Below are 12,780 nucleotides of genomic sequence, written 5' to 3'. Positions count from 1 at the left end.
GTAATGTTCACATTGTCTGTCTAATAAGTCCCACTGAAGAGGAACCTTGCTCTGGACTCTTAAGTGACATAGCAGTTTGTTTCCCATCATTATAGTCTTCCCTAACAAGCCGAGACTTCTTATTCTGTTGACAGGTTTCAACACAGCCGGTCCCACAGGAGCCCACAAGAAAGGAATACGAACCATATCAGCCATTTCAAAATTCATCAAGAAACTATGATGAGTCCTTCTTCGAAGACCAAGTGCATCATCGCCCACCTGCCAGCGAGTACAACATGCACCTGGGACTCAAGTCCACTGGCAACTACGTTGATTTCTATTCTGCTGCTCGGCCCTATAGTGAACTTAATTATGAAACAAGCCACTATCCAGCCTCTCCAGATTCCTGGGTTTGAGATTTTGGGCAAGGAAAAAAAAAGAAGAGATCCAGGAACTGTGCATGTGCATGCATATCACAAGACATTCTTTTCCTGCAAATTTAGTTTGTTAAAGCCTGTTCCGTAGGAAGGCCCTAATACTCAGTCTGGAACAATTAAGGTATCAATTTAGATGGCTAAAAGAATGGGAAACTAAGTGCGGGCGTGTTATTAGAAAGAGTGGGATGTGTATCTATTTCTGTATCTATAGAATCCTATCTCTTAAATATAGATATAGAAATATACTGGGGGGAGGGCAGCTTCGCAGTTGACCTTGTAATGTAGAGTTTAAAACCAATAGTACTGTACACTGAATGTGGCTGAAGGAAGTTAGGGAAGTTACAACCACTGAAGTGAGTCCAGAGTTAAGCACAAGAAAATGAACAGTTTACAAACCTTATGGGGAACAGCTTCCCACCCTTTGTTTCCTCTCCATCCATTGTGAATTTAGGCTTCAAGTTGCATTTGGGATTTCCTCTGTACAGCAAGATGTTTCTTGCCTTTTGTTAATGCATTGTTGTAAAGTATTTGATGTACATTACAGATTTAAAAAAACCAGAGAGAACGAGGGAGCAAAGTGCATTGTGTATATTACATCAATGCCACCGTGTTTCTTCATCTATGGTTCTAAATATTGCTTCAATTACACAACTTTGAAATATGTATGAATTTCCAGGGGTATGGGAGGGATTTTTTTTTCCTTTTCCTTTTCCTTTTTTTCTTTTACCCAGTATGTTTTAACAGGAGAAAACAAAAACTGATATTTAGCAGTATTGTTCGTTCTGATATGTGAAATGTTTGTGGCAACTAAAAAAAAAAGGCATTCAGCAGTTTCTGATAATTAACATTCATCATTCCACACTCCTTGTCAACAAAGTGCTTTTTCACTGCCTAAAATTTTAGATGTAGATATTTGAAATAGATTTTTTTTTCATTTATACCAGTTTTCTTTATGATGATACAGTGTTAAAAGAAAATAAATTACAATTGATCTGTCATCCATATTTGCTAAGAATGTCTATTTCCAAGATCCTTAATCAAAATATACATTCTTGCTCATGTATGTACGTATGTGTGTGTGTCTGTCCTCAAAACATGTGCATACTATTTTGTCTGTACGTTTGTGCAGCATAAAATTGTGTTCCATCACGGTGTTGCCAGACATAATGGAATTATGTTTTGTGTATAAGAATCTGGTGGCCTTCAGATGAAATTCATTCTGCACGCTCGTACACAAAAAGAAACAGGTGTATAGGCTTGTGTAGCAATACATTTGGGTGTTGTTTTTGTTGTGTTTCTGCTTTGGATGGGAGACGGTATTATAGACCTTTTTAATATTTCAAGCCAAAATGTTGAATAGGAGAGGATGTTTTACACTAGTAAACTAAGGTTGTTTTCCCAATCTGATAGGGAAGAGATCTATGCTCTGCTGATACTTGTAGCAAGAAAAGCAAAGTCTAGTGGGGAGGAAGGCAGGGGAAGCTATGTAACTTTCATTATTACAGCCCCCTAAGTGGAAAACGACGTCTGGGGCATTGCTTGAGATGCTCTGCTGACTTCAAAGTAAACCAGTCCAGCAGAAGAGTAAATAAATTTCATAGAAAGCTCAAAACATGGTGATGGGTTCTAATTTGTATCCTAATCTACCCATTTCCAAATAGTATGGAAAATACCAAACACTGTCAGTTTTCAACATATATCTAAACAAATTTAACAGATGGGAGAAGAAGTCTGGTCTACATGTTAGAAACATTGGTAAGTATAAGCAATCCTCAGTAGCACTTCAGTGGGGTATTGTAGTCATTCTCTTCCATCCTGTGGTGGTGCAACACATCACCTTCATCGTGACCCGTCAAAAGCGCGTTCCACAAAAGCGCGGACGACGAAATCGTGTATGTGACGTCATCACAACGCGACGAAAAAGATCGAAAAATTGAAATAAAAATTAAATTACAGCAAGCCGATTCACATAAAGGTAAGGGTTAGGTTAAGGGTTAGGGTTAGGTTTAGAGCGTTAGCGTTACGTTTAGCGTTAGGTTAAGGGTTAGCGTTAGGTTTTTCGTTACGTTAAGGGTTAGGTTTAGGGTTAGGTTAAGGGTTAGGTTTAGGGTTAGGTTTGGGGGGGTTAGGGTAAGGTTTTGGCTTTATTTTTACATTTTTCGATCTTTTTCGTCGCGCTGTGATGATGTCACATACGCGCTTTCGTCGACCGTGATTTTGTCGTCCGCGGTTTTGTGGTGGAACCCACCTTCATATGTGAAGGTTATCTGACACTGGCAATAACTTAGATGCAGCATTGCCCCTGAGAAAGAACAATAACCCCTGGTTAGCCAAATCATTTGAGGCAGATCAGAAAATGGGAGGAGAATCAGATGTTCAGTATCCAATTGTTGTTAAGTTAGAGTAGAATTCAATTAACACATGCTGTAAAATTAATCTGAATTATTTTAATAACTGGTAATTGATGATCAAGTGATAGGAACTGCAGGACGGAACTCTTTTGAGGATGCCATTTATCTAGGCTTCAGGCTAAATTTTGTTTTAAGAAACAAACACATTTTTAAATCTATGGTCACAGTTTCCGCTTTTGCAATCTTTGACCTTTAAGTGACTAAATATTTCTGAGTTGTTAACTCAGAGCAGATACAACAGAAAGAAGGGCATATCCGTAGACAGGATTTACTGGTCTTTTAAAAAACGTAATAAATTACTGAATTAAAATTTGAGTCTTAGCATATGGCGCATCCCTACATTTGGTAGTATTCTGTGTAATAGTCAGATATTTGTTTTAAATGAAGGGGTGTTTGGAGCCCAGACACTGTATTTGCCTGCTTAAAATCTTGCAAGAACTGGGCAGCAAATATTACACTTGCAGCAAGTGATATGAATTCCCTAAATCCACAGCACCCTCCATTTCTGCTACGCAACATCTCACCCTGAAGTCTTCCAGGAGAACTTCAGAAATTATCGCAAATGTAGCAAAAGCAACTGTTAGTTGAATCTTTGATTACTGATCCTTTTCCAGTCTGTTGTGTCTGTCCTACTACTAATATACTGTAGAACCGAAAGTCGCCAATGTGACAGGAATGGTTTTGGAAACTGGACTTGTTTCCCCCCCCCTCCTGTGAGAATATTGTCCCACAAACAATTTGAAAGATGAAATGTTTCCTTGAATATTGTTTGGGCTAGGGACGAGTAACCAAGACTGTGCCCTCAATTTGTAAAGGGTCAGAACTAGATCAAAAAAGTTCATCCACCACTTCTCATGGACAAGTGCAGGTCATTGTAGAAACTACCTGTGGTATCCTGGGATTTTGATCAATCGTTGAGGCTCAAAACCCTTTGCAGTGAAATCTGTGAACAGTTGAGAATGTAGTATTTTATTCACGTATTTCTCTGCCTTCTCTGGTCTATTGCTATAACAACAGGTGTGTGAGGTAGATTGGGATAAGAGAGAAAATGGCTGGTCATTGGTCACCCCAGTGAGTTTCCATTATTAAGAATGGATAAGATGTTAGAAGCAGATCCAAGATCAATCCTCCCTGTCTTAATCCCACAATTTAGCTACTCCACTACGTTGTGTCTCTATTTGAAAGGATATAATAATTGAAGGAGAAGGCTTGAAAGGGCTTGGTGGAGGGACGGAGATTCAAAGATAGGAATCATCTTCATTAAGCTTAGTGAATAAAAAAAATATTAAGACCTAAGTACAAAGTGAGCTAGCCTCAAGTGTAGACTGGAAAAAAACATCTGATAAGGATGTATGACAAACCATAAGCAGTGGATCATTAAACAAATTGTTAACAAAAAGTAATGGCTAAATCATGAATAACACTAAAACAGCAGGTCTCTTAAACATGGTTTGAATTGTTTTTGATGCTGCAGGGTTCACCATGTGTTTATGTGAGGTTGGGGGGGCGGTTTCCTATGTATGGGCCATTTTTGTTGGGTTTATGTGTGAGAGATTCTTGAATAGTTCAGAAGTCTTGTGCATTTTTATCAGTTTCTTTCATTTTTGTGAGGTGTTTTGGTATAGGGTGTATGTTTGGGGGATTTTTGTGGTGTGATTTTGTCTGAGTGGTATGTGTGAGCATTTATGGATATGTATTTGAAAGGGTTTTAGGAGTCAGATAGTGTTCTTGCCTTGCCCTTTTATTCATTGGACAGATAACGTAGAAGCAGCAACTTATAAATAAGCCAGAATTCTGGACTCGGACATCACAATAAGCCTTGATTAAAATGAACCATGGTATTTCATATTGTGCTTAGTTGCCATATAAACCATGGGTTGTTAAGCAAAACAAATTCTAGCTAAGCTTATTGTTATGGGCAAATCCTAATTTCCAATACATGTATGAGTTGGGATTACTCAAGAGAAAATTGTAAATGTATATAAAAGGTAAGTTTTTCAAAAGGCATAAATCAGACGGGCACTTGAACCACTAACATTTGAGATATATTTGTATTTTCTGATTTTCCTGTCTAAACATTTTAAAAGCTTTCTTGCATTTGATTTCCTACACCTTATTTTTGTCCTGCAGTAGCAAACATATGTAAAGAACGACTTTCGGCGGGGAATTTTAGGATTCCAATGAATTGCCAAAACCATGTTCTAGGTGAGCAAAGCCAGTCCTTCCCTCCTTCCCATCACCTAGCCAATTTTGGTTTGCTTTGTGCTCTTTTTTTTTCAAAAGGAAGAAATGTTACTAAACACCTTCATTTTCTTCAGTCAAGTAGTAGCTCCTAAAAAAGAGGGATTTAACAATGTATAAAATGTATTTGCTGTACTGTAAAAATGTTCGGTTTTTAAAGCAAACCATATTAGACTCTTGATCACTTGTGTAGATCTCAATATAAAAATTCATTGTTTTACTAAGATGCTATTTATGATCGAAAAGAAATGGCTTCACTATTATAATACTATCAAAACTGCACTATCAGAAGCAATATTAAGTTTAAAAAGTGGACATTTCAAGAATAAAATATTACTTAAACCATATTAACATTGAAACTATGTTTTGGTGATGTACAAATTCCCAAAAGTTAAATAAACGTTGCCAGGTAAAATGGCAAAAGGATAAAAAATAATACAATAAGAATCAACAGAAAACACTGTTTCAATGTACGTGTTTTTAGTATATACAGAGATTTTCTACTAATAAATCCTGCTGTACTGTGTAGAACAACCCTTCGTAGCAATAGCAATTGCACTTAGACTTGTATACTCTCCCATAATGCTTTGCAACACTCTCTGAGCAGTTTATAATGTTAGCATATTGCCCCCAACAATCTGGGTCCTCATTTTATCAACCTCAGAAGGATGGAAGGCTAAGTCAATCTTTGGCTCTGTCAGGTTCAAACTCCAGACTATGGGCAGAGTTATCCTGCATTACTGCAGGCTAACCATTGCCCCACTAGGCCTCCCTAGTGCAGGGTGTAAAAAAGATAAAAGCAACGGCATAGATATGCAACAATGCCCTAGGATGAAGGAAAGACCTCACCTACTCTAATATCTAAAAGATTAGTAGAGTCTTATCAATTTCATCACAAGCAAAATACAATTTTTCAGAACTTTTCTTTCACCTTCCATCCAAACGATTCCATCCTAATGGGCAGCCTAGGGTACTTAAATGATTAATTTATGCCAGGGGTAACTGATATGCCAACTGACTTGCAACTTCTGCCCAAGACCATCCAGAACAATCAATGGAAAGTGGGATTCATATGAAGTTTATTTCCCATGGAAGAAAGAAAGCATGGTGGTTGCTTAAAATACAATTTATGGCCCAGTTGAACAAAAGAATTTATATGGGATTAAGTACACTAGACTCTCCATTCCATAATATTCAATACTTTGGTAGTTTCGTTTAGTTCAAAGCACATAACAGAGTTTCTCTCTAAAAGCGCTGAAAACATTCTTCTGCCTCATCTCTTCAACTCAGTCTTGTAAACGAAAGGTAGCTCAATTAAAAAACGCACAAGAACTCTTACAAGTGCTTCATTTGATCCTTTACCCAAAGGCCTTACTTAGTAATCAAGCATGAATTCCTCTCTTGCTGCCATCGCTAAAAGAATGTGACAAAGACCTGAATATTTATGAGTAATAGAAAGCTTCTCTTTTATCTTATGTTATGCATATCCTAAGTAAGCTACCTTAGAGAAATAGCTTTTCTTGTCTTTAAAAAAAAAAAATAGTACCCAGCTTTTTGCCTTTTGGGACAACTCACTTTTTCTTAGTTTATTGACTAAATCTTATCTGAAGACAGAGTTTGAGGGATTATTATTTTTTTACTCATATCACACAGACGGCACTGCAGCTTTTTCCTCACAAAGACCTGTATACTCCTGGAGGTAAATCTGTTGAAGGATGATATTAGTTAAGACCTTCTGCTTTGAATCTACCTAAAGTAATGACCTGGGCCTTGCAAAACTTTGCAGAATATGGTATTAAATGCACACCTGACTGGACCTTTCACCTCATTCAGTATAAGCTTTATTTAAAGTTGTATGTCAGGAGGTGTTCCTGCAACAGGATATTCAGTAGCAGCAACAGAGGTGGGTTCCTACAAGTTCGCACCTATTCGGTAGAACCGGTTCGTCACATCTACCGAACCGGTTAGAAGAGATTCCACCAGTGGACCCAGAAAGCAGGCCACACTTACAGAAGAGGTTCCAAAATTTTTTGAAACCCACCACTGGTCCTTGGATATGATTATTCTACACTATCATGCTCCTATTTATAAAACTCAGTGCCTCTGTGACAGGTAAGGATGACTACTGCGTTTGTGGTGCAATCAGAACATTGCGTGTGTTGAAGTTGTTTTAACGCAAACCAAAGATGCCTTTTAAAAAATAAGTTTGCATCATATTCTTATGCATGCAAGTGCTGTGTGTGAAGTAATTTAAGGTGGTTTTGACAAGTGTCATCGGCATCTTCATATCCGGTCACATGGGTGGCAAGCCACTCCCATCCGCTCACATGGGCGGCAAGCCACTCCCACAAAGGAGGCCACACCCACAGAGTAGGTTCGAACAATTTTTGAAACCCACCACTGAGCAGCAGACATAATTTGCCTAAAGGCAAAGGTAAACAAAAGTCTTGTGGAGGACCAGAATGAGTCTTTCTGAAAAGTTGGACAAGAAAAGCAACCAGAATGGGTAAGATCCAGCTGTCAGAAAAAAAATAAAGGGTCTAAGGCTTTAGAACAGGGGTATCAAATTCAAGGCCCGGGGGGTAGGGTTAGGGTCCAGCCCACATGGTGCTTAGATCTGGCCCATGGGGCAGCCCTGGAAACAGTGAAGGACCGGCCCATGGTACCTCTGCCAGTGAAAGCAGAGCTTGTGAGCGCTGCGCACAACCCTCCCACACTCCGTTTTCGCTGGCTGAGGGTGACGAGGTTGGCACAGCTGAAAACAGAGCACAGTGCTCAGGCCACCACAGGCGCCCCCGACACAAGTGATGTCATCCTAGCCATGCCCACCCTGGCCACGCCCACACCAGTCCCCGAAGTCAAACAAAACCCTGATGCGGCCCTCAATTAAACCGAGTTTGACACCCTGCTTTAAAAGATGCTATCTTTTTCGCAATACTCTTGAATGAAAAGATACAGAGTGTGTGTTTGTGTTTGTGTGTGTGTGTTTCAGAGTATTGTTGCAGCCAGGGATGAGCCAGCAGGCCCAGTTTCTTTCCCTTTTATCTCTCTCAAAGGACCACCATTAAAAAAACCTCAGAAAATAAGTTTTTCTACAATGAGGTCATATTATGGGGTTTAACTTGTAGATTCTGTTACAACTCTTGTTACATTCCATACCATACTCCAAAAATTGGCTGAAACAAGTATTTTACGTCACAGTATCTATCAAAGGATAGATACTATATTCATAGGTACCAAGAAAATATTGGCAGTCAAAAAGCCATACAAAATAATATTTTTATAATATTTTCCAAGTAGGTACATGTATAAGAAATGTAATGCCATCTCTGTGTATAAGAAATTGAATATCAACACCAATTGTAACTAAAAGCATTAGCCTTAAGAGAGGAACAGACACTTATTTTCTATTTCCCTCCCATGCCACCAGAATGATTTGGCCTTCCCTCTGCCAATAAAAATACACTGGGCTTACAAAGTACCTAAATTCTTAGATTAAGAGCATTATAATTAGCAAAGATTTTAAGAATTGTGAATTCTGTTAATTTAGAATATCTAACTATTTGAATGGGATCTGAACCATATCAGGGATTGTAATATCCTCAAGTGCAATGAATAAACATTTTAATTTTGTAGGGTGCAAAAAAACCATTGTTTCTAACTGCTAACATGGGTATCTTGATTTCCTCTCAAATTCTTTGGAAACGTCTGAGCAGAATTTATCAATCTCAGTTATAATTTAGGTATAGATGCTATTTCTGTGATGATGCTAAGAAGCATGTTCTAGGCTACTTTCTGTTAAAAAAGCATGGAAAGACCATTGAATTAGTAACTCTTAATGGGAATGAAAATACTTTTGCACATCAACTGTTATTTATAATACTACTGAAATTCTCATTGTCATGACCTTTAACTGGGCCAAATAGTGCATCCTAGGACAATTTTTGAATCAAGTTACTTCAAATGGGCTAATTTACAGAATGTTCAAAATCCAGCACCTATGACTTCTGAGGGATTGAAATTTGGGCATGTTGTGGATGCTTAAGTGCTACTAGTGGGTGCTGTGGCCATGAGTTCTTTACTTTCAATTGTCTTGTAATCCCTTGCTCTCTCCTCCACCTGGCAACCGACACTTAGCTACCTGCTAGGAAGGGAAGCGAAGGAAGAAAAAGAGATTTCTGATGCTCCCTCTGTCAGATTCGCACAAGGAAACTCATCGAGAAAGCTGGCAGGAAGTTGAAAGTAGCTCCTACTCCCACTGCTTTTTTTGCCCACCTTGATTGTTCTGTTTCTCTGCTTAGGAAACAAAATATTTTATTATTTTATTTTTATCCCAGTTTTATTACTTTTACAAATAACTCAAGATGGCAAACATGTCGAATACATTCCTTCTATTTTCCCCACAACAACCACTCTGTGAAGTGAATTGAGCTGTGGGAGAGGGAGGGGGAGGGAGAGAGAGAGGGAGGGAGACTAGCCCAAGGTTACTCAGCTAGTTTTCATGGCTAAGATCATGGCTAGAACTCAGAGTCTCCAACTTTCTAGCCTGGTGCCTTAATCACTAGACCAAACTCTCATGGGTTGTCTTGTCATATGCTAAAATGATGGAAGGTGCATCTGTTGTGACTATTATACCCTTGGTATTGTTCTGACCACCCTCGTCCCATACCAACACACTCTGAGCCAAAGATAAGTTACGGCATTTAATTAACAGACAGAGAGGTCCTTGGCAGCAAACCGGCACAGACAAGCTTGGGCAGCAATCCAGTATAGATAAGGCTTGACAGCAATCCAGCCTGCCAAGCTCACAGTAATGTTCTCCAACATTGCATTGACTTCTGCAAAAGGGGTGTGTGCACAAGCAGTCCTTTTATAGTCTGGAGAGGAGCCTAATTACCACCAGCTGAGTGCAATTACCTCCTGTAATTGTGTAACTGTTCCTTATCTAGGAACAACTCCCTTGGCTCCTCCCCACTGCTGACATCCGGATCACTCTCCCTTGTCTCCTCCCCACTGGTCCAAGGCTCAGGCACCTCCTGGTGGCCAACCAGCCTCTCTGCGCCCTGCTCTGAGTCGGAACCCTGTCCAGGGTCCTCCACATCCTCAAAGCCGACTCATAAGGCCCCTCGCTGTCGGAGTCTGGTGGCAGCTCCAACGGCTCCTGCTGGGCCACAACAGGTATGTATATATGTATGGATGACATGTTATTCTCTATAAGTGACGAAACAGTGACAGGGCTCCTGGATATCATGAATTCTGCATAGCACTTTACTGCTTTCTGTGTTATAAGGTCTTTCACCCCCCCAAAAAAATCCCATTGTCTGAGAAAGAGCCTTGTAAAAAAATGAATCATAGAACGAAGTGTACCCAAACTATTTGAATACACAAATGTGAAGTAGCCTGCCCCTATTCATACCTATTTACTTAGTCACCAAGTTATAGAAACCTCGGAGTTCTCTAAAAATCCACAAAGAAAGACCTTGATTATTTTACAGCTCCAATTACAGATCTCTTGCATTGGTGTGATGATGATGTCATCCAAAGCCTTTGCAAGAGTCTGCATCCAAATTCCTTAACATCAGCATAATCAACAGTAATTCACTACTTCTAATTATGCCTTACTGTAGAAGCCAAAGGTAAGTTCTTTCTTCCTCTTTAGTCCCAAATATTTTTTTATGCCTTGGCTGGTGATATATTTATAACCTCATCAAGGATAATGTATTTTCAATCATATTGAAAACAAAACGTGACACGGGTGAGAAAAGGGCAAATTTTAGATGCAAAAAAAAAAAAATCTTTCTCCAGCTCAGATTAATATTATCCATTGCTGAAGAGCATGAGTCGTGGAATTGAGGAAAGAAATGTCCTTCTTGGTTCGGCTCCAAGTGGGGAAAAAGACACTGGAGACATGGAGGCTGCTTCGAAAGATGGTTTATTGTTGGACAGGACCACAAGGCTTGAGCCCTGAATATGCTTCGATGTTGGTGGAGAAGAAGAGAAGGGCTGAGGGAGGGGCTTGCTAGGCTTTTTATAACCTGTTCAGTCCCACCTCTCTGTTTCCTGTTCCTGTGTAAGCAATGTATTCTGATTGGTTGTCAGACTCCCATGGGGCCATGCAGGGGCAACTCTATAGGCTGTGTTTTGAATCCAGGTATAGATGAATTCTCAGATGCCATGTGGTCAGTTGGGTAAAATTCCTTAATCCCTTCCCCCTGCAGCTGCAGTGGAGAAGTCTTTATTATGTAAAAGTGGACTAGCTTGGCCTTAATGGCCCATTGACAAAGTGGGGATGGGCAGGAAGCTACAGGCAACTATTCTGTCTTTTAAAACATGTTTCTTTAGAGCCGAGGTGGCACAGTGGTTAAATGCAGCACTGCAGGCTACTTCAGCTGACTGCAGTTCTGCAGTTCGGCTGTTCAAATCTCACCGGCTCAGGGTTGACTCAGCCTTCCATCCTTCCGAGGTGGGTAAAATGAGGACCCGGATTGTTGTTGGGGGCAATATGCTGACTCTGTAAACCGCTTAGAGAGGGCTGAAAGCCCTATGAAGCGGTATATAAGTCTAACTGCTATTGCTATTGCTATTCATATCCAGATAAATATTCTGCCTTTTCAATATTTCCTAGGATATTTCATTTTTCTGGGAGAGGGCTAGATGATAACTTTCCACAGAATCATTAAGGTTAATCCTCCAACCTAGAAAATAAGCAGGACTCCACTCTTTCAGAATCAACTGTTGTTGTTTTTTCCTATCCCACTGGGAATATTTGATTCATACCAGGGGTGGGTTTCAACCGGTTCGCGGCGGTCCCTGCGAACCGGTTGGTCGGCGAACCCGGAAGTAAGTAACTTCCGGGAATGGTGAAGGGCCCACCCGCCCGCCGCGCTCCTTACCCGGTTTTGATGAGTTCTGCGCTTCCACGCATGCGCAGGACGCATACAGCGCCTGCACGATCCTCCAGGAACAGCTGGAGCCTCTCACAGACACTAGTACGCATGTGTGCACCGCGCGCGTGCATGAGGACGCCGCCGGCCCCGTTCCAACCGAACCGGTTGGAACGGGGCGAGAAACCCACCCCTGATTCATACTAATAACAAATTGCTATAGCAAGCCCAGAGTAATTGCTCAAACAGCTGCAGTTGATTCAAAGTTTCTGTCAAGTGAACGGCTATGAATAGCTTTTCCTATATTATGGATGCAAGATAATGCTGGGTAGTCAATGATACAAGGGATCTCTTGTTCCATCAATTGCTTTTTTGTAGCTTTGGAGGAAGTTACTACAATGTCATGAAACATTCTGCAAACTGCTGCAGCATTCATATAAGAGAATTAGTTTTGGCCGAGTTTCCTAGATGATATGGAAATAAAGTTGTTCTACACAGAGAAACAATGCTCCCTGCTATCTCTCACTTGGAGTAGCCGGAGTTTTAATAATCTTATTTGAAAATAAAGCTGTGGTCTTGAGTTTGTTATGAATGCCTTTGATTTAGAAGGAAATGCTAAGAAAGACCCAATCTGCATATTAAAAGGAAGCTTTTCTGTACTGCAAAAAGTCATGACTTGCAGTAAAAGGGTGTTTCATTCAAAGGCATAAAAGAAAGACGGAGGAGGGGAAGGAGGGAGAGGAATAAATCAAACAACCAAGGGTTACATTTTGTGTAAGTGGGAATTAGCATGAGGAGAAATCCTTCTTATGTTCTTCTAAGAATTAC

General features: G+C 40.1%; 1 protein-coding gene across 8 annotated transcripts in view; it reads left to right on the top strand.

Moving 5' to 3' along the window:
* The window catches only part of CTNND2 (catenin delta 2), a 468,899-nt gene extending 467,485 nt beyond the window's left edge, over positions 1–1,414 (top strand). For all 8 annotated transcript variants that reach the window (XM_087721965.1, XM_087721966.1, XM_087721973.1 and 5 more), the window contains one exon: positions 135–1,414. In XM_087721965.1, the coding sequence (XP_087578091.1) occupies positions 135–395 (261 nt within the window). In that variant the 3' untranslated portion in view covers positions 396–1,414. The remainder of the gene's footprint in view (positions 1–134) is intronic.
* Positions 1,415–12,780: the final 11,366 nt, after the last annotated feature.

Source organism: Thamnophis sirtalis, unplaced genomic scaffold (assembly GCF_051295495.1).
Source record: "Thamnophis sirtalis isolate CommonGarterSnake01/CBP01778 unplaced genomic scaffold, rThaSir2_p1.2 scaffold_8, whole genome shotgun sequence".
In the NCBI taxonomy this organism is placed as follows: Eukaryota; Metazoa; Chordata; class Lepidosauria; order Squamata; family Natricidae; genus Thamnophis; species Thamnophis sirtalis.
Note: the sequence above shows the minus strand (reverse complement) of the source record. Positions and strands in the feature narration are given on the sequence as shown.